Genomic DNA, 20,244 nt, shown 5'->3' with positions numbered 1-20,244 from the left:
ACTTCGAACTCACTGCTGGGGGTTCATACATCACCTTAGTACCCCAATTGCCATTCACCATCCCTCATATGTTAAATTATATAGTACATAAGCCTGCATGCATAGAATAATGCTACTATGTTATTGTTGATTCCTTCAGCTCAAATATCTCACAAGGCAAATATGAGACAAGGATGGCAAGTCATGTTATTAACATCAAATTATGACAGTACTAAGGTAGACAAAAACAACATAGTAAGATACGATCTTTTTAGTTTGAATCAAAAGTAGCATCATTGAGTTGTGCCCTCTGCCTTGCAAGGGCATTGACAGACATGTTGGCTTTTGCTGTGTTGCTAAGGTCATCATGGTGGTGCCTCCCAAAAATCTTCCTAAACAACATAGCATTAGTTCAGGCTGGTTGCAATTACTGCAAATACCACACCTTGTCCACCACTCAAGAAGTTTATTGACCCTGCATTGCGCTTCTCGACCAGGGGGCTTTTCGAAAAAGTCCACAATGGACCACCAGAATTGAATGTAGTCGAAATCGCCATCAACAGACCACCATGAGGTAACTGAAGAAAGTGCAAATCGTACCTGCCAGAATATTATCATCTATGATGGATTAAAATGTACACTCTCACGATGACTTACCTGACAGGTGACATGCAATTGAACGAGGTGTGACTTTATCCATCTTGATAATTTGTGTTACGTGTTTCTTGACCTTTAATCCACAGAATGACTTTTTAGCATGTTGGTTGTTGGCTATGACATCTGTGCCATCACTGTCACCCTTGACATCTTTTGCTGAAGACAGAGATGTAAATATGGCTTTGTAGCCCTACAGACAACAGTGAGATTATTGCTGGGCAACTGTGGCTTGGCAGATGTAATGAACCTGCAGCAAAATTTTACCCTTGAAAAGACCTTCTTCCAAGTTTTCTGCATTGGCAGTGTAATTTTCATACATGAAGGCCAGAAAAGAGAGGTCCATTGTAAAGAGTTGATTCTGGGTAGGTGCTACAAAAGTTGTTACCTTAGAACTCGAAGTGCGAGTGTAGTGTTTGTCCCAAAGAGACTGCCAATAGAACTATCTCTTGATATAAAATGCAAGGGATATCTTGTTAAGATCGAAGGTGAGAGAAGGGAAAGTTACCAAGAGTGTGCTCAGTGTGAAGAAGTAATAGTGACTGGCCAGCAAGAAAGCTAGAGCACTAATAAATCCAACTGAGTGTGGGTGTGCTGTCTCGATCCAAGAGGATTGCTATGAAGCACTTTCTTCAAGTATAAATGCGAAGGGAGCAGATGCGGAATGGAAAGAACTAAGGCGATGTGGAAACAACAATCTTGCTGGGTGGCAAGAAAAGGTTGGGTCAAGCTAATGCCTAGCTGCTATGTCTAAACAGACGTGTTTGACCCTAAAGGGAATTGCTACTAGTACGATGGAGGATATGTGTGATCCGAGAGCGCGTTAAGTGCGGGAAAATAGCAGACAAGGTATGCGCAAGGTGCGGGAATGTATCCGAGGCTATCCAAAGTGCAGGAACACGTGGCCGTCAACTTATACTGTCTAGACTCTCACTCGGAGAAGGAAGGGATAGGAAATATAGTAAATATGTAAGGACATGTAATAAGGCTGCAACACATTTTACAAGCCTCAAGGTAAGGAAATTCACATACTAATGGGGTTTGGATGGACTATGAATAGATGAGGGACCTTCCTAATGCATTTCCGAGGTATCCGAAGCGCGGGAATGCGTGTCCGATGCGGCCGATGCGCGGGAAAGTGCAGATAAGCGGATGCGCAAAGCATGGGAAAAGTGGGTTTGGTTTCGGACCAGGTTATTTGCAGGATAATGAATGTGTGAGGACAGGAAACTCATAGTGTTCTATGCTCCTTGACACAAGTATCAAAAAGGCCTATTTGCTGCCCAGCGCAGGTCCAAGTGTCACAGCAATCTTGGAAAAGCAAATCCACCAATGAGAGCAAAAGCGAGACCGTGGGTCTGGTAAATGCGCAATGTGAAATGAACGAAAGCGGGAGGATCCTAGGTAAAGAGCGGTGGGTTTCTAGGTAAAATGTGGTTCCACAAGTAGTGGCTAGGTATAGATGAGGTTTATGGCCGAGGTATAACTAGGTATGGAATGCTAAGTCGGAAACCAAGAGTGGTTTGGATTCATGCAGAGCCTAGGTAGAGAAAACTTAGAGGCGCATTCTTGGAGCAGTCAAGAACATGCGGGTTCAAAGTGAGGATGAACAAAGCTTGTCAATTGATCAAAAGTACTAAGAACATCTAAGATGACTCCGCAAAACAAAGGTAGCATCCGAGGGAAGGGAAGTAATGTACTGTATGTAGCGCGCAAGACTTTATCCTACTGTGTGAGTGTCCGGAACCCATAGGCGAGAACTGTAGCGATGAAACGAGGCAGATAAGTAATATGTAATGAGAATGCACGCAGAATGGAATATGCAGTTACATGTAATAAGCCTTGATATTGTTTAGTCAAACCGAGAGAAAATGAACACACACCAACAGAGATAGGTGGACATGGAAAGGACATGGACGGAGGATGGGCCCGAGTGTGGATGCATGCCAGTTGGCTATTGGCCAAAGGAAACTCCTAGGGGAAGACTGGAATGACATGGATCCTGTGAGTTCCTATAGGTCTTGACATGTGTATCAAAAGACACTCGTTCCTGCCCAATGTGGGTCCAAGCGTCACATCGGTGTTCCAAGGATGTGTCCAAAGTACTGAAGTACTCATCTGATGAGGTCTGAAGGTGGTCCAATGTCAAGAAATGAAGGTCTGAGGTTGCGCAAAGCATCCGAAGAGCTTCCAATGAACAGCAAAGGTTCTGAGAGTGAAATACGGCAGTTATGTCGAAGTATAAGACTTGTGAAGTATGACTAAGCAAAGCCTATCAAAAGAACTCAAAGACAGCGAGATGCAATTGGCAGCGGTCAAGCCAAACAATCATTCCGAATGAGCAAGAAGGATTGATTGCGCAAAGTACGACTATCCAAAAGTGACTCTACTAACTATGACTTGTAGCAAGGGAAGTCAAGTCAAGTGCAAGTAGCTAGCAAGGCAGATTATATCCTACAGTGTGAAAGTCCAGAAACTGTGTAGGCGAAAACAGTAGCGAGATAAGCTATCCGAAATGTAATAAGACTTGAGGTGAGCTGTTACAGAGATATGCATGTAATAACGTGCAAGGCATGCTGCTATATGTATTAACCAATGGTTTTGATGGGCCAACAATGTATGTGCCCCTAAAACATAATCAATAACAGATAAACAAGTGGAAAACACGCCAGCAAAGTCAAATGGATATGGATGGGACATGGTATGGAAGATTGGAAGTGTATACAGGCCTCAGAAGGGGACAGACAACCTTCAGACAACTTGGATGAACACACAGAACTCTCGGAAGGTAAGAGGAGTGTCGAGGAGTATAACGTGAGATACCTATGAGATTGGCAGGATACATGCCCAGTGCCGATCCGAGTGCTGCACCATCACCACATGGCCCTCCGATAGATCTCGAATGCCTGTCCTTACACTGGTGACTAAGTTAGTGTGGTGCGGGATACTGAGTGAACTAGTACGTACACTGGGTTGTTCCAGTCAAGTTCAGCCGGGCAGAGTAGCCTCCTGCATGCATCACAGATGAATTCACGGCAATTTTTATCATTGGAATCAATGAGGGGATTTGGCTTGAGCTCACAGTTGACCCAGTCTGAGATAAGAGTCTTAAGCTTTGCCGTATCATCTCCTCGGGCACCATCAGCCCCTGTCTGAGCTGAATAGTGACTTGATATGATAAAGCCCAAACATTGACATGAGGAAGGTATACGCACTACTTTTAACATACACATATAATCATCATGATCCATGTCTGAAGAGCCCTTCAGAAACCACAGCATGGTCCTTGTGAGGACACCGTACCCTGTCTGCAACCGATCTTGGCTACACAAAAATCAGTGAGGAGGCTCACCATAAAGCAAGGACAGAAAGCTTACTTGAGAGTGGCATCCTCATTGTTGTCATTATCATATCTCCTATCATTTTCCATGATGAGATCTTCAATACTATTGAATAAAGCCACCACATGCCTAAGGACCCGTCCTTGAGCCAGGTAGTAATTTGATTGCCTGACAAATGGTGAACAAAGCTGACCCAACAAATAGTATGAGATGACGGTACATACCACTCTTTGACTATGTGCCCCGACTCCAGAACTGTGATTTTACTCTCCAATTCAGCAATTTTCCATCTCTGCCAAGCCTGTGCAAACAATGAGTGTGCTTGAGATTCTGCTAGCAGTGGTTCTGGAGACCACTGAAAGCTGCTGTCATTCTGTCAATCCTCAGTTTGAATGACTGCTGGCTCAAATGTAGTACTACCCTCAGCATAAGACATGCTACTCTCGGTATGGGGCATGAAAAAAGAGAAGAGAGGAGGTTCACTGAAAAGCACATGAGAAATGAGTAGAAGTGTGAAACAATGGACAGAAACTCAACCCAGCATTCTTGGCCCATTTTATATGTTGGCCAACACTCAAGAACCATGTGTTGCGCTATGTAACAGTTAAATCAAAGTTGGCAAACATCATGGTTGTTGACAGATCTGAACTTGGAAGTGGCTATCAAGTTGTGTGCTTCTTTAGGAATTATGCCAATTGGACAAAAGAGCAAAATAGAGCCGCTTAGTACACCAAAGTGAATCAGCTTCAATGTACTTCTTCAGAAGTTTTAAAAGGAGCCCAACTCAACTTTGAGTGCTGAGCTTGAAGCAGTGTTCCTCCAGTTAGTGATTGTACAGGTGCCAATACGTCACCTGTGAAGTTTCTCTTACTATTCCCTGGAGCTGAAAAGTTTTATGATACAATCCACTGCTTAAATAGCAGTTAGGAACTTGTGGGATCAGTTCTAAAAACATCTGTGATATGCTCACAAGAAGGCCACTGGTTATGCGTGAGCATCATCAGAGCACCTCCAGATGTTGGAGGCTAAGTTTAATACCAGGCCCATGCATAGCTCAGCACTGTTACAGTTTTTGTATGGTGATGATTTGAACGTCGAAATTTGGCGCCTAACAGAAGTGAGACTACTGCAGAGAGGTCAGCACAGCCTGAGGGGAGGCCTGAAATGGTCAATCATTCACTTAATTTGACGTGTGGGAAATTGAACTTGAACCTTACACTACATGAAGCCACAGATTGTTGTGGTGTAGGATGAAATGGGGATGTCCCTATCCCAGTGAAATCTCATGGTGATATCATGGAGATCCTCTAGCCATGAGGATATCATCGTGTTGGCTTAAACATTGACTGATTATTTACAAATCATGTGGGGATCATCAACATCTCTGTCATCAGAGATTTTGTCCTAAAGTGCTTGTATTCAAACCATGCATACAATACTGCATGCATTCCAGCTACTTATTTTGTTGTTCCTTGCGCACAATGAACTCAGCATGCTTCAAGCAGTTTAGAATGAGCAATAACAGTAAAATTCATAGTAATACAACAATGAGGAAGTGTAAAGCAAGGTGAACAACAGCAGTATCCAACACCGACATGGTCCGCAATAACAAAAATTTACTCCTCAAACATGTTGACTCAAGCAATGACTCGAGGGTTCCGTGGTGCTGATGAGCTGGTATTGGAGGCATCGCGCATGGCATAATGGAGGCTGTATTCAGTGTTAGTTTGTCTGCTTTGATTGAAGGTGAGGGTACATACCATTTTCTATTGTCTAACTTCGTCAACCTGTCAGCACAAAATATTAGTATTGCTACTTCAGAGGTCCACATCAGCACTGACTCACTTGCAGGAGGGCATTTCCATTTGGTATTGCCAGGAAGAGGTGGCTGAAAATGGATAAGCAGCCTTATATGCCTGTCACCTGCCAAGGAATAACTTACTAGCAACCTCGACAAAATCTTTGGCTCCATTCATGTCACTGGTCCTGGACAGGGCTCCCTCATGTGTCTGATTTTGATGTCAGTATTGAATGTGTGAAATAACATAGCATACATGCAGTGTTTGGTGTGTGCCCAGTGACAGATGGCTGGATAATGTTGTTGGTGGTGTCCTGGAGCATGATCAGTGACTGTATGCATAAAAGCCACATACATACCATGAAAATTGTAGTCAAGGACTAATCTGTCAACTGGCATATTCAGGCTAGTGTAATTTATGATGGAGGTGATGGTGACTCGGAATAACTAGATGTGTTTGTCAGACATGGTGCTGCAAGGCATTTTGTGCTCTATAGTTATAACTAGCATATATATAAAATGAGTCGAAACAATGTTTGTAGGCTCACCAGTGATCAAAATGGTAGGTGAGTGAAGAGGTAGTCTGCCCAGGTTGTGCTCTTGGTCATGGTGGCGGTGGTTGGTGACATGACTGCATCAAGTTGCACTTGAGAGACGAAATATTTCCAAAGTCCAAATTCCCACACATATATCGCAATCACGAGCTCGAGCTTGAAGGATGGATGTGGAATTAAGGCAGAATTGTTTTATCCCATCTAAATCCTAGTACAATGGGGATGTGGTCAGGATTGCAGTAGGATTGTGTTAGGATAGACAAATTCCCACTCAATCCTTGTCTACAACAATCTCTGGTTTCACATGGTGTTAGCTTCAACATTGACATTGGTACCATAATGCATGCATTGGAATTTGTACTTGATGTTATAACTTCCTGTCAGCACATCAATGCTATCACTGTCCATAAGGCCTATCCCAACTTCTGGCTCCTTTGAGGGGGGCTTCCACCAATTACAAAGGTATACTGCTCCATTGCTATTGATTCCACCTTGTACTATTTATCAAATCCTCCACTATTGATTAAATCCTCTGCTAATGATGGCATGCTCACTCAAACCTCCTTGCCAACAACCTCTTGCCAACTCGCCACATGATCGTCTTTCTCAATGAATTTCACAAGGCTCAACTACCAACTGGACCACCTCGCATCAAGCATGGGTTACCCACCCAGAAAGTCTCAGAAGAGTGGCTTGAGATGTGCAAAAGCAATGATGCTGAGGATCGGAGGCAGATGGATGGCATACCATGCATCATGGGTGGGTTGACTGCGCTGTGTGGTGAGTTCTGCAATTATTGAGCATACTGTTTGATTTCTAAATATGTCACAGGCAGACTTGACAGGCGGGGTGGGAACTTCGCTTGGAAGACCCTACCTGCCCTACTAGCAAAACACAGCTGCGTCATCTGCAACTATCCTTACAATACTCTCATGCCCAGTGAGAAACACACCACAGTCATATGAAGCAAAGGCATCTATGATCTATCACTTCATGAGCATGATGTACTTGCCAACACCCTCAAATACAACTTGCTGACCCTTCAGCACATCACCACTAATGGTGCATGCCGAAAACTTTTGGTGTCATGCAACCTGGTCATATATGGTGAAGCTCCTGGAGCTGAGTCACATTACTCACATAGCTGTTGCCAGTTCTCCAATTCTCATATTGATCGGAAGGGTCTTCTTTGTCTCATTTCTCCTGCGCCTTCTCCTGTGTCTCCTCATCCTCGCTATCAGAGACTTCGGAGACTCCAAGTAATATCACCAGTGTCATCTCCTGAACCTTCTTATTGTCCCAAATACTGCATTTTCATGAAAGTTCCACTTCCCCCACCCTCCTGGAGGTTGATTGCTACACAGCAACCTCCCGTACTCGCTGTACCTGCCAGTCAATGTCACACCAGTGAGCTCATTCTGAAGATAGTCTCCCTGACACAGCATTCGTCGATGACGGACATCAGAGTCGATCAGCTTGATGAACTTCTTGGGCCCCAGGAGAATTAAGTGACCGAGCGATGTATATTATGTACTCTAGCATGTATATGCTCTCTGGCAAATGATATTTGTTTTGAGTTGGGGCATCTGCATTATCTGCTGAGAATTCAAACAGGGCTATGGACATCGACTGAAAGGGCAAGATTTGACAGTTTTTGCAGTGCCATGGAAGGGTAAGATACATACAGCAAGAGTGCCTTGTTTTGAGTGGACTGAATACTAGGCAGAACCAGAAAAAACTTAGTGTGAATGAAGTACTGAGAGCATCGCCTGGCAGGTGTGCCATGGAGAATATTGAGATGCTCAAGGACATGTCGACAAGGATTGTGACCATCACAGAGAAGGTACAATGTATTCTGGAAGGGCCACAATGAATCGTCGAGGGTCCCAGGAGGCACTGCAGGAGGAAGCAAGGTATATTTGGTGCTACTCTACTACTGAGAAGTGATGCCTGAGGTGGAATGTCATAGGTTGAATGAGTCAGATAGAATAGTAGTACTGCAGTAGAAAAAACTATATATAAATAAAAGGGAAAAAGCATACAAAAAATGGCCTCAACCCCGTAGGCCTGGTACTAGTACAACCGACGAAAATATGGAACTTCAAACCATAGGCTCTCAGTATGGCTGTAGATGATAGGGCTGATTATTGTGATCAAATGATGGCACCAGGCCGAATGACTATTGAGGGTGTGGGTGATAGTTGTGTGGTATCGCAAGTTGGAGAGGTGACTCTACTAAGTTTAATCCCATCTCGGGTCCAAGGTAATGTGAACTTGCAAAAGGAGGTATCAATGAGCCTCCTGCAAAGGTGTGTGATTGTGGAAATGGGGAAGGTATCTTTGAATATGGCTCAGCACTTGCCGAAGATGATGGCGCAGTGGAGAAATGCAAGATACTATGACAGTTTAATTTTAACTTGACCAAGTGCAAGAGCTAAGAGATTTCCTCTGCTGACGAAGGTATATAGGTGATCCCGACGCTCAGATCATTTAATGATTTCACTATCTTTTCCCTGTAGTGAAAAAATGACTATAGTGTGCACGCATAAGGCCATAGCAAACACTCACATTCCTTTCAGGTGTGTGTCTAACAAATGTGCTTTAAACACTTCCTTGTGGATGGGATGCAGTAAGGTGTGCTCCATGTCTTTTACGAGCTCAGAGTGCCATCCAGCATACTTCATTTTAGTGAATCGGGCAGTCTGCAGATCAACTATGTGGTTAATTAAAACTTGCAGCTACAAAACACAGAAATGAGAGCTATGCACAAGGGAATAGCATGTGACTTACTGCAACTGCTGACCATGCTAACAAGACAATCGGGGTCATGGTTAAGCTGCACTTGAATATCTCATCACAGAGAGGCAACTTGACATCATCATACCATTTATGGATATGACCCTCTATCAAATGTTTGTTGCCAAACATGAGAAGGTTGACAGTATTGCCAGTGATCTTGTAACCATGGAGGAAGTTTGTGTACAGCCCTTCCTTCAACAAATCAAAGAGGATTGATCGGCATTTTTTCATATAGTCACTGCGGACAGAGGCAGACATCTGAGGGTCTGACTTGGATGGTTTGATATTGTACTTAGATGTGAAGGGTTCAAATCCTTCGGTAACCTTCAAATGACATGTTCCAAGCCATTGAATCAGATTAGCGGCTAAAGAATCCGTGAACATTATATCTGATCAAGTCAGTCACTGGTGCTCAGGCTGTGGGATGACTTGGAGATACTGCAAAGATGTTTTTGGTTCACTTGGGCCACAACTTCTCAGAAATACACATTCACTGCAGACTTTTCAGCTTTGGTGGTGAGCGTCAGCCAACTCTTACTTGTGAGCATATTCATCTCAAGCTTTTTGTACATCTACTCAACAGCAGTACATTCCTGTGCTGTATACTTGGTGAGATCCAGTTTTGGGGGTTCTGGCTGTTTGCCTTTCCAGCTCCACTTAGATTCAGAACTAGCATGGACACTATCAAGGTCGTTGTGGAGTAAAGGTAAGATATTATCAGACACCTGGGACTTGGAATTTGCGCGGGAGATACTGGTGCTAGTAGTAGTAGTAGTAATAGCACTGTTGTATGGATAAGGATGGCCCAGGTGCACAGACCTGTGTGATGATCGTTCAGAAGCCACCGGCCACTATCTGCCATCTGTAGCCATATGGTCTGGGTGGAATTGAATTACATCGAATGACTCAGACATATTGAGGAATGGGGTAACCTGTAGAAGGTCAAACTTTTGTTTGATTATATGATAGCCAACTTAGAAGGTTGCTCTATATGACTCATAATCTCTTGATCACTATATTCTAATTTGGTAAGCTGCTAATGCCACCAATGCCACCAAATTGATTATTTCCATCATCTCTATACCTATCTCCACTCAAATAATTAGCAAGTCTCTCAAGACAGCCAACCTTAAAGCTGTAACTAAGAAAAAAAGATCCTTCTGTCTCTAACCTATAGAAAGAGAAGATAAACTGCTGCTTTAAAGTACAAATACTACACTGCTAATGGCTGAAAGAGGGTTATCTGTTTAGATGAGACTAAAATGAATAGGATGAGATCAGGTGGTCAGGAATTCTTATTCAAAAAAGCTAGAAGAATCATTAAGATAAAAAGAAGCAAACAAACACTTCAGTTTTAAGAAGAAAATTTAGTGATATGGGCCTGTATGGGATGAAATGAAGTGGAAATTTTAGATGAAGCTGAAGGGGAGGATGAATAAAAAGCAGTAAATCTTCATTTGATAGGAGTGTCTGCCAAGAAGCATGTAGAAGTCATGTGTTACTGAAGAAAATACTATTTGTTGTAAGATAATAACCCTAAGTATACCTCCAAATTGGTTACCAATGGCTTGAAGACTATGATATTACTGTTCTATCATGTCCAAAACAGATCCAAGACATCAACTGTATTGAATATCTTTGTGAATCACTCAAGAAATTGCTTATAGCATATTAAAATCCACCATAGGGGCTATATTAGCTATGAGACAGTGTTACAGCAGAGTGTAATAAGATTACTAAGTAGAAATACCCAAAATTGATAGAGAATATGTCTAGAAGATTAGTAGAGATGATTAGGGCAAAAGGAGGTCACACAAAGTATTAGAATTATAGAGATTGCATTAGTCAAACTCAAAGTCAAACAAGTGTCCAAATAATTCATCATTTTAAAATGGTCATATCTTTGCATAATATCATTTTCTTTCCACGCCACAGGTAACAACAATAAAGCTGAGATGCAGACCTTTCTAACGCCTTCCTATAGCTTAGTCATATTCCCACATCCTGACATATTATAAAGCAATTACATGAAAAGCTATAAACATTCGGACACTTTTTTGAACCACTGTAGTTACCAAACAATCATCATCATGGTACTGGTGCGTAGTACCACAACCAGCCCTTCAGTCAATCTGCACTTCAACACCACCATCATGACAGTCACTGAAGATCATACAAACATATCAGAATGCTGGCTGTGATGAACACTAAGCACTCTCTCTGATTGGTAATGATATTGCTCACTTTCACAATCAAGGGCCAGTAAAATTATGATTCTCACAATAAAGCTGTGCAATCTGACCGTGTTAGAACACGGGACTTTTGATTGTGTATGATGTGATGCGATAGAGGCAAGGTAGAGGTTCTGAGATGAATTCAAGAAGGGTGATACAATGGGTCACATGTACAGTTCGAGGTGATTGAATTCACCTCGCCACTGCCAGCAACCTGAGTATGTCAACCTGGTAAACGAGATGAACACAGTGGTATCTTAAAATAAATGATCCATCAGACAAACCATTTACCATATGATACTGATTGAGATATAATGCGTGGCAGACAGGTAGTACAGCAAACAGTTGGAAGCAGGACCGGGCCCAATCATTTTGTACTTCTAAATCAAAGCCAGTCCACGGTAGTTCCTTAATGCAGATACTAAATACCAAATCTAGTCTGACATAGTATTACTAGATAGATTTTTTGAAAAAAAAAATACACATACAAATTATAAAGTGGTGGTAGTAGTACCACTAGTAGGAATGATATCAGGGTTTTTCCGTTGTGGGCCACAAACACCCCTTGATGCTCGTGAATGATGTATCTTCAAGTTATATGCTTTTTGCTGTCAAATCCAAGTCAGTGTTTGAATGGCTGGCCCACGCACTGACTCTGACATCATTCTTTCAACAGTGCAGTGAGAGTTATTTGTGAAAAAATGGATCAGTGCGGACTCACTGGAGGTCAAGGAAAGCTTTTTCAGAGTGTGTCCCTTGAAAGGTGCAGATAGTACATAGATAAGAACAAAATCTAACACGCACTCGGAAGCACATGTCAAGTTGCTGCATACCAGGAGAGTAAGGGTTGCTTGAACTCAGACTCGGAGGAGGATAGACAGATCCTCCCACAACTAACATGATCTCATTGCTGGCACTTGCCACTGATCTATTTCGGTAAGTATTCTCCACATTAAAGTGGCTCTGAAACAGCCTGAGAGACTTGGATAAGTGCATAGCATGCAAATAGCAGTCTGCCAAGTGCACACTGCATATTGACAAGGAGCAATGGAATGCAGGTGGAGCTGGGCCAGGTGGAGTGTGTACATGGGAAGCAAGATCAAACATTTTTCCTTCAAGTTAGTACATATGTTAGTAGACACCAAATCTGAATACATGAAAAATACGCACCTAGTAGTACCACTAGTGGTATTTGTCCTGGTCAATGTACACATACATTGGCGCCACATCCAAGTCAGCAATCATTGACTCGGAGGGATATGGTATCACTATCATGATATGACTTGGGGGGCCATCACAGGAGTGAGAAGTCTGGGCCTCAGATTATTGGTATCACCCACATACTATTATTCAATTTGGATCAGCATCGATCTGATGCTAATAATAGTACTCATTGTGACTGACACATCCAAATACATTGGCGAACTCCTTCATGAATTGTCAGGTTAAATCTGACTAGTCGACTCCCAAAGATGAAAAGGGCCCTACCTTTTCATAGTAATAGCTTGAACTCCAGTATAAACAAGTCACGCCTTTACTAAGTAAACAGCAGTAGTGCTGTTGTTTCGAAGGATAAATTGAATAGTAATAATGATTGGAATCAGAAATCTACAAAGGTTGCGATACTTCCAAATTGAAATATCATTTAGCTGTATTGCATCCGCAACACAAGATCTTCCAAAGAACTATGATATATTTTTAGATCATTCTGGGGAAGCGACATGATTCCTGTCCAAACCTCACAGCATTGGGGGTTTCAATATTTGCAAGATTTCACTCTAGACCTAGCCTAGAGTGTTACAGAGCACTCTGGACTACCTTTCAAGTGTAATTTCACTGGCAGCAAAAGGTGGTAAAATATCAGTTTCCCCCACTGTGTCATCAACCAAATTTTTTGATGTTCCTGTCTTAAAATAGAGTTTTATTTGTATGATCATGCGAGACTGTTTCTAATCAACATGTGTTGCCTCTGTCACATCAGGGTGTTCAATATTTAGAGTGGGTTTATATGTAGTACAACATGCAAAGAAAATATTTGAAATTTAAACTAACATAAAGATGGGCACAACTTCAAATTTTGTCAGTGTTTTGTGTGAAATCCAAAATATGAGAGTCTGTTTGGGCACCCTTGTTTGCGCAAATTAGGATTTGAATCATGCAAAACTTGGCTTAGGAGAGTCACAATGTGATATACATAGATCAATCACAATCACTGGCATGCCTGTTACTCAACGACAGTCCATCCATCTATGCAACTCTCACAGGATGTCATGCGGTTGCAAAAGTGCTCACGGTGGTTTAGAAGTGATGGAATCAAGGGCTCAATGTATATGGACTGAAGCAGATGAAATTATACTCATCCAGTATGTCACTGCCAACCGCCCCAAAGGTGGGGATGGCATGAACTTTGACAAGACATCCTGGGTCTCTATTGCTGATAGCATGGCAAACCATGCCTGCTCAGGTGCACCCAAGACACTGGCTGCATGTCAATCAAAATGGACATGGGTGCATTGTAGCACTCAGCCTCACACTGAGCTCATATTCTGTTATTTCCCAGTACATGTCCAATGCCCATCGCACACAAATCATTTCCTAATGTAACCCGATGCTAACCCGACACTTTGACTAGTGGACTCAACGTTTTGGCCACATCGGCCAACCTGAAATCCTGTGCACTTGTCCTACCTGTGTCCTGTCCCATCTCGCTAGCCCCACTAGGTGCGTAGTTGATTATTTCGCACATTACTCAAGTTGTAGCCAGCACTATTACATGTTTTCCCATCATCCACAGCACCTTGTGTTTGTTTACATGTACTTCAGATCTGAAATATTCCACCACTACTTTCGCCTATAGGTTTCCGGATTTCTATGTACTTACATATATATTGGACTGACTTTGAGTATCATTCATCATCCAAGTAGTAGGGAGCCGTTTCCCGATACTTAGGAGTCAAACAAGTCACACATGGTAAGGCTTGCCTGGAAGCTATGGTAAGTACTCATTTGTGCTGTTTGCTCTCCCTTTGATCTCATTTTTGTAGTTTGATATCTATTACAAGCTACCAAGTCGGACTGCTGTCATCAAAGAGTCATCTATTCTAGCATCAAAACCCTCACACAAGAACCAATACAGTGATGATTGGATGTACTGTTAAAGGGTGAGAGCTAAGATAGTGCAAGCCTCAGTCTATGGTAAAAGAGACTAAATTCCTAATGTATGGACCTAAGATAGTGCGAGCCTACAAGTACACTAATGGGTATAGTAATGATAGGAATAATAAGAACATACACACCTCAGTCTATGGTGAAAGAGACTGAGGTGTGCCAAAGGCATCTATCTGTCTTAAGTAGCGAGGAAAGTGAGGAAAAGGAAAATAACTGTAACTAGGGAAGTGACATGCAATGACAAGGAGAGAATGTAAAATGACAGACATGATATTAGACTGGAACCAGCTTAGATTCTCTGATGGATCACCTCTCAACACTCCCACTTGTCAGGGCATCCAGCATACTCTGGCAGTGCAAGCCCATCTCCTCTTGATGTCGTACTCCTGCAGGGCGAGGCAGCACCTTTGTTAGACTGTCTGCAATCATTTCCAATATGGATTTGTACTGCAGTTCGATCTTCTTCGAGTCGACAAGACTGCAGATGAGATGATAGTGGATGCAAATGTGCGTTGCTCTCTCATGGAACTTTGGATTCATCGAGAGGGTGATACTGGCTTGGTTGTCCCTGTACAATAGCACAGGATCATATAGATCAGAGTCAAGTCAGAAGTCATGAAGAAGTTGGATGAGATGCAATGTCTCATAAGAAGCATTCGATAGGCCAATGTATTCTGCTTCTGTGGTTGACATGGCGATGATGGATTGTTTTTGAGACTTCCAACTGATGGGCCCACCAAAGAGTTGGTAGATGTAAGCACTAGTATATTTACTGTCATCCTGATCTGCAGCATGGTCTGAGTCTGAATGACAAATGAGTCCCTCGTTTGATGAGCTGAAGATAAGCATTAAGTCTGTCATCCCACGAATGTATCAGAGGAGGTGTTTGAGTTGGCAATAATGGTCAATGCTCGGATTCTCCATATAACAAGAAAGGCATGATATGGAGTTGGCAATGATGGTCAATGCTCGGATTCTCCATATAACAAGAAAGGCATGATATGGAGTAGGCAATGTCAGGGTGTGTCATTTGCATGGCGTAATTGAGTTCGCCAATTGTTTGATGATATGGGATGGATGCGATGGCAGCTGCCTCTTCTTCAGTTGGGGCTTGTGTAGTTTTCTGCAGGACAACACCTGGTGTCATTGGCATGCTCACCAGGTTACACATCAACATCCTAGCATCATCGAGGATCTTCTCAAGGTAAGCTTTCTGGCTAATAGCGAGAAGTTGTTTCTCTCTGTCTAGCATGATGTGCATGCCAAGGAAGTGTCTGGCTGGGCTGAGATCTGAGAGGTCAAAGCACTGTTTGAGTTGTGCCTTGAAGGTATTTAAGAGATTGTGAGAATTAGATGCTGTGAGCATGTCATCAACATAGACTACTAGCCATATGACCTTGCCTCCTTTATGAAGGACATATAGGCTGTGGTCTGCTTTGCTCCTCACAAACCTAAAACCCTCCATCCACAGGTACTTATCTAGCATCTGATTTCACTTGTAACCAGCTTGTTTCAGCCTGTAAAGGGCTTTTTCAAGCTTCCATACCCAGTCTGGGTGTTTGGGATCTTTGAAACTAACAGGTTGTTTGAGGTAAATATCCTCTTTGAGTTCAGCATTGAGGAAAGCTGTCTGAATGTCCATTTGGTCTAGCTCAAGGTTGAATTTCACCATGAGAGCGAGAAGGATGTGAACCGTGTCATACTTTGTGACTGCTGTGAATGTTTCCATGTAGTCGATACCCTTGACCTGCATGTACCCTTGAGCAACAAATATTGCCTTGTGTCGGGTGATGCTCCCCTCTTTATCAGTCTTCACCATAAATACCCTTTGATCCAATTGCCTTTCATGACCTGAGGATGCCTACTGATCTAGCTCTTTGTGAAGAGACTAGCCATTATTCGATCACTTCGCCAGAGTTCTACCTCTGGTCGTCGTTACCCAATACCATACTCTAGATCTCCTTTATTGGAGCTGTTATGGAAGACTCTATCTGAGTTCATAACAAAAGATTCAAGTTATACTCTGAACCCCAGCTATCCAGCGGGGCCTATACTTGACCAAGACGCCTGCCTCATGAAAGCAGCAGCATGCATTCAGCGAGATTGTTGGACTGAACCCCTACCCTAGATCCCCAGTTTTAACAGCTGGATCTAACAGACCTCAGACACCCCCGAACCCCTTTCCCACATTCTTGAACATGCCAGGGCCATCATCGGTCCAGGCAAGAACCACTGTATCCCTGATCGGACCACTGACAGTCCTACCCGACCCTATCTCTGAACCAGTACCACTCGTATCTGACAAAGACAAAGAAATCTCCGATGCCCAGCCAGAATACCCAGAAGAACCTCCATCAGACAACAAACCTTCTGACGAAGAAGAAGAAGACTCTGACAACGACATGCCGAGACCAGTAGAAAAGAAAATTGGTGTTCCCCCTGACTTCAATGGAGACAGAGAACTCTCCTCCAGATTCATCCGACTTGTTCGACTCTATTTAGACATTAACACCCAGATCTACATAGAAGACACTGAGAAGATCAGCTTCGCCCTCTCCTTCTTCAAGGAAGGCACTGCCCCAGTATGGATGGAAGATTTCATCGACCATGCCATGGAAATTAACCTAGAAACTAGTCAGCCTTTCAGCTATGGTACCTGGGCAGAATTCCTAGATGCCTTCTCCTCCTCCTTCGAACCCATTGACTCTGCAGGTACTGCATTATACAAGTTGCATAACCTTAAGCAAGGCAATGATGTAAACAAGTACATCAACACGTTTAAACAGCTATGCAGCAAGGCTGGAATCACGAACTATGCCGCCAAGAAAGACTACTTCCTCCATGGTCTGAAACGAGGAGTCATACAGAAGATCTATGACTCCGGAGATATCCCCTCCACCTTCGACGGGCTTGTCAAGAAAGTTGTAAATATGGAATCTGCATATCAACTCCTCCTTGCCCATTGCTCCCACCACCAGAATGCCCAGAACAACCAGAAGCCAACCCCACGCTACACCCCCAACCGATCTGATCCCAATGCCATGGATGTAGATCGAATGACTGAAGAAGTCAGAACTGAGCATATGAAGAAAGGACTATGCTTCAAATGCCACAAGAGCGGTCATTGTGCCAACGACACTGCATTTCACCCACGCACCACTGGAGATGCCCGAAAGAATGATAAAGGAAAGCAACCAGTAAGGCATACAAACCCTGATGATGAAACAAGCAAGATTGAAGACCTTGATGATGAAGATCTAGAAACCAAGAGATTGGATTTTTAGAATGGGAGCCTACCACAGCGTTAGACCTCCCATATCTCGATGTACGAACTGTCAAAAATGTAGGAAAGACCAGAGAATTTAGGGTGCCGGTCACCATCTTATCCTCCGAACATCAAAGCAAATTGCTGGAAACCACTGCTGTCGTCGATACTGGCGCAGTCGCCACATTCATCCACTGGATGTTTGTCAGAAAGCACAAGATCCGAACCCATGAACTATCCCAACCAATCAGAATCTGAACCGCAGACAGAGAATACTTGAAGCACACTGTCACGCACTTCTGCCACCTCGCAATCAAGATCGATGACCAAGTCATAATAGGAAAGTTCAATGTCCTCAATATGAGCGACAAAGATATGATTCTCTTAGGAAAACCCTGGCTAAATGCCATGAACCCTGATATCAATTGGACTAATGACACCCTTCGATTACCATCCACTCCCCGATCCCTCTGCCTCGAAAACATCTACCAAAAGAAATATGGCCTCTACAAGAGAACCTCCATAACAGAAGAACTAGAGAAAGGAGGATTCCACCCCGCACATAACCCGCTGCCTATGAACGGCAAAAGAACCATCGAACGAGTCAAGCAGAAAGAAGAAGAAGTCTTCCATGACACATTAGAAGAACTCCCCCCTACTGTCCCTGACCTCGCAGTCCCACCCCAGTATGATACTAACTGGGACGTGTGGGATGATATCCCCACCGAACCCCTTGAACGCGACCTCTTCCTCACTAGGAAAGTCAACAATCCTGCCACCTACCTCCTCAACGACAACGAGGTCCTAATAGAATACGCCCAAGATGGTTCCGAGGTAACCCTATTCAAAAACCTCACCTTTGACACGCCTCTCACTCGGGATGGCACATCCGCCACCGAGATCCACCGCATGGCATCCCTCACTCCGCTCAGAAATCACTGGATCCTCAGAAAGGCTGAAGAAGACAAATATCTAAAGACCAGCAACAAAGCACAAGAATTTGCCCTCAAAGACGCACAAGAAAAGAAAAAGAAGACCTTCGAAGAGCTTGTCCCCTCCTATCTCCACGACTTCACTGATATTTTTGCCAAAGACAGCTTAAATAAACTCCCTCCCTCAAGACCAGGTGTTGATCATAGAATCGAAACCAAACCTGGCTTCATCCTGAAATCCGCAAAAATGTACCCCTTATCCCTGAAAGAAACCAAAGCTGTGAAAGCCTTCCTAGATGAGCACCTCACTAAAGACTTCATACAACCTTCCAAATTGCCTCAAGCAAGCGGCTTCTTCTTTGTTGGAAAGAAGGACGGTTCCCTTAGACCTTGCCAAGACTATCGATTCATTAACGAATGGACGATAAAGAACACCTATCCCCTCCCCTTGATTCTGCCCCTGATTGCAAAACTCCGTGATGCGAAGTATTTTACCAAGATGGATGTCCGCTCCGGATACAACAACATCCTGATCCACCCTGATGACCGCTGGAAAGCAGCGTTCACCACTTCCTTTGGGCTCTTTGAACCAAAAGTTATGTTCTTCGGGCTGTGTAATTCACCAGCCACGTTCCAAGCCTACATGAACCAGACCTTCCAGAAGGAGATAAACAAAGGCTGGATGATCATATATATGGACGACATCCTCATTTTCTCGAAGTCCCCAGAAGAACACCAGGAGAGAACCCGCCGCGTACTTGAAATCATCCGCAAAGAAACCTTGTTTTTGAAACCCAAAAAATGCCTCTTCGACGTCCAGGAAGTCAACTACCTTGGCATGATCATTTGCCCTGGCCAAGTAGCCATGGACCCTGCCAAGCTCTCCGGAATCAAAGACTGGCAGACCCCAACCTCCGTAAAAGAAGTCAGATCATTCCTCAGATTCTGTAACTTTTACCGACACTTCATCTCCCACTACTCCGACCTTGCCCGACCCCTGATCGACCTAACAAAGAAAGACGCTAAGTTTGGATGGACACCACCCTGCACCGAATTGTTCCAAAAGCTGAAACAATGCTTTCTTTCTGAACCTGTCCTTTGAAACCCTGACCCCTCTCGACAATTTGCCCTTGCAACTGACACCTCCCTTGTAGCCACCAGAGCAATCCTCCTCCAGACTGATGAGAATGGGGCATACCACCCGTGTGGCTACCTTTCCCAATCCTTTAACCCTGCAGAACAAAACTACCAAGTATATGACCAAGAACTCCTTGCCATCATCTGTGCTCTCAAAACGTGGAGGCACTACCTCGAAGGAAATCCCCACCCTGTGATAGTATTCACTGATCATAAGAACCTTCTCTATTTCTGCTCTGCTCAGAATCTCACCCGTTGCCAAGCACACTGGCAATTAACCCTGAATGAATTCGACCTAGAACTCCACCATGTTGCAGGAAGCAAACTCGCTGCCCCTGATGCACTCTCCCGTCGCCCTGATCACTCCACCAAAGCATCTGACA

General features: G+C 43.5%; 4 protein-coding genes across 4 annotated transcripts; 1 reads left to right on the top strand and 3 right to left on the bottom strand.

The window, feature by feature from the left end:
• Positions 1 to 250: 250 nt before the first annotated feature.
• F5147DRAFT_562629 (uncharacterized protein) lies at positions 251 to 597 on the bottom strand (the record flags this gene model as incomplete). The annotated part of the gene is made up of 2 exons (XM_041430629.1): positions 251 to 371; positions 425 to 597. The coding sequence occupies 2 exons, from the start codon at positions 595 to 597 to the stop codon at positions 251 to 253; spliced, it is 294 nt and encodes a 97-aa protein (XP_041300315.1).
• A 2,859-nt stretch (positions 598 to 3,456) lies between these two features.
• Positions 3,457 to 4,063, bottom strand: F5147DRAFT_766815 (uncharacterized protein; the record flags this gene model as incomplete). Its single annotated transcript, XM_041440811.1, has 4 exons — positions 3,457 to 3,550; positions 3,601 to 3,790; positions 3,863 to 3,957; positions 4,011 to 4,063. The coding sequence occupies 4 exons, from the start codon at positions 4,061 to 4,063 to the stop codon at positions 3,457 to 3,459; spliced, it is 432 nt and encodes a 143-aa protein (XP_041300314.1).
• A 2,856-nt stretch (positions 4,064 to 6,919) lies between these two features.
• Positions 6,920 to 7,834, top strand: F5147DRAFT_647315 (uncharacterized protein; the record flags this gene model as incomplete). The annotated part of the gene is made up of 3 exons (XM_041433190.1): positions 6,920 to 7,106; positions 7,158 to 7,265; positions 7,650 to 7,834. 3 exons carry the CDS (start codon positions 6,920 to 6,922, stop codon positions 7,832 to 7,834), a joined length of 480 nt encoding a protein of 159 aa, XP_041300313.1.
• Positions 7,835 to 8,760: 926 nt separating this feature from the next.
• F5147DRAFT_647314 (uncharacterized protein) lies at positions 8,761 to 9,509 on the bottom strand (the record flags this gene model as incomplete). The annotated part of the gene is made up of 3 exons (XM_041433189.1): positions 8,761 to 8,839; positions 8,895 to 9,064; positions 9,117 to 9,509. The coding sequence occupies 3 exons, from the start codon at positions 9,507 to 9,509 to the stop codon at positions 8,761 to 8,763; spliced, it is 642 nt and encodes a 213-aa protein (XP_041300312.1).
• Between the last annotated feature and the right edge of the window lie 10,735 nt (positions 9,510 to 20,244).

This window comes from Suillus discolor, assembly GCF_016758755.1.
Source record: "Suillus discolor strain FC423 chromosome Unknown F5147scaffold_1, whole genome shotgun sequence".
NCBI classification, from domain to species: Eukaryota; Fungi; Basidiomycota; class Agaricomycetes; order Boletales; family Suillaceae; genus Suillus; species Suillus discolor.
This window is presented reverse-complemented; position numbering and strand designations above follow the sequence as displayed.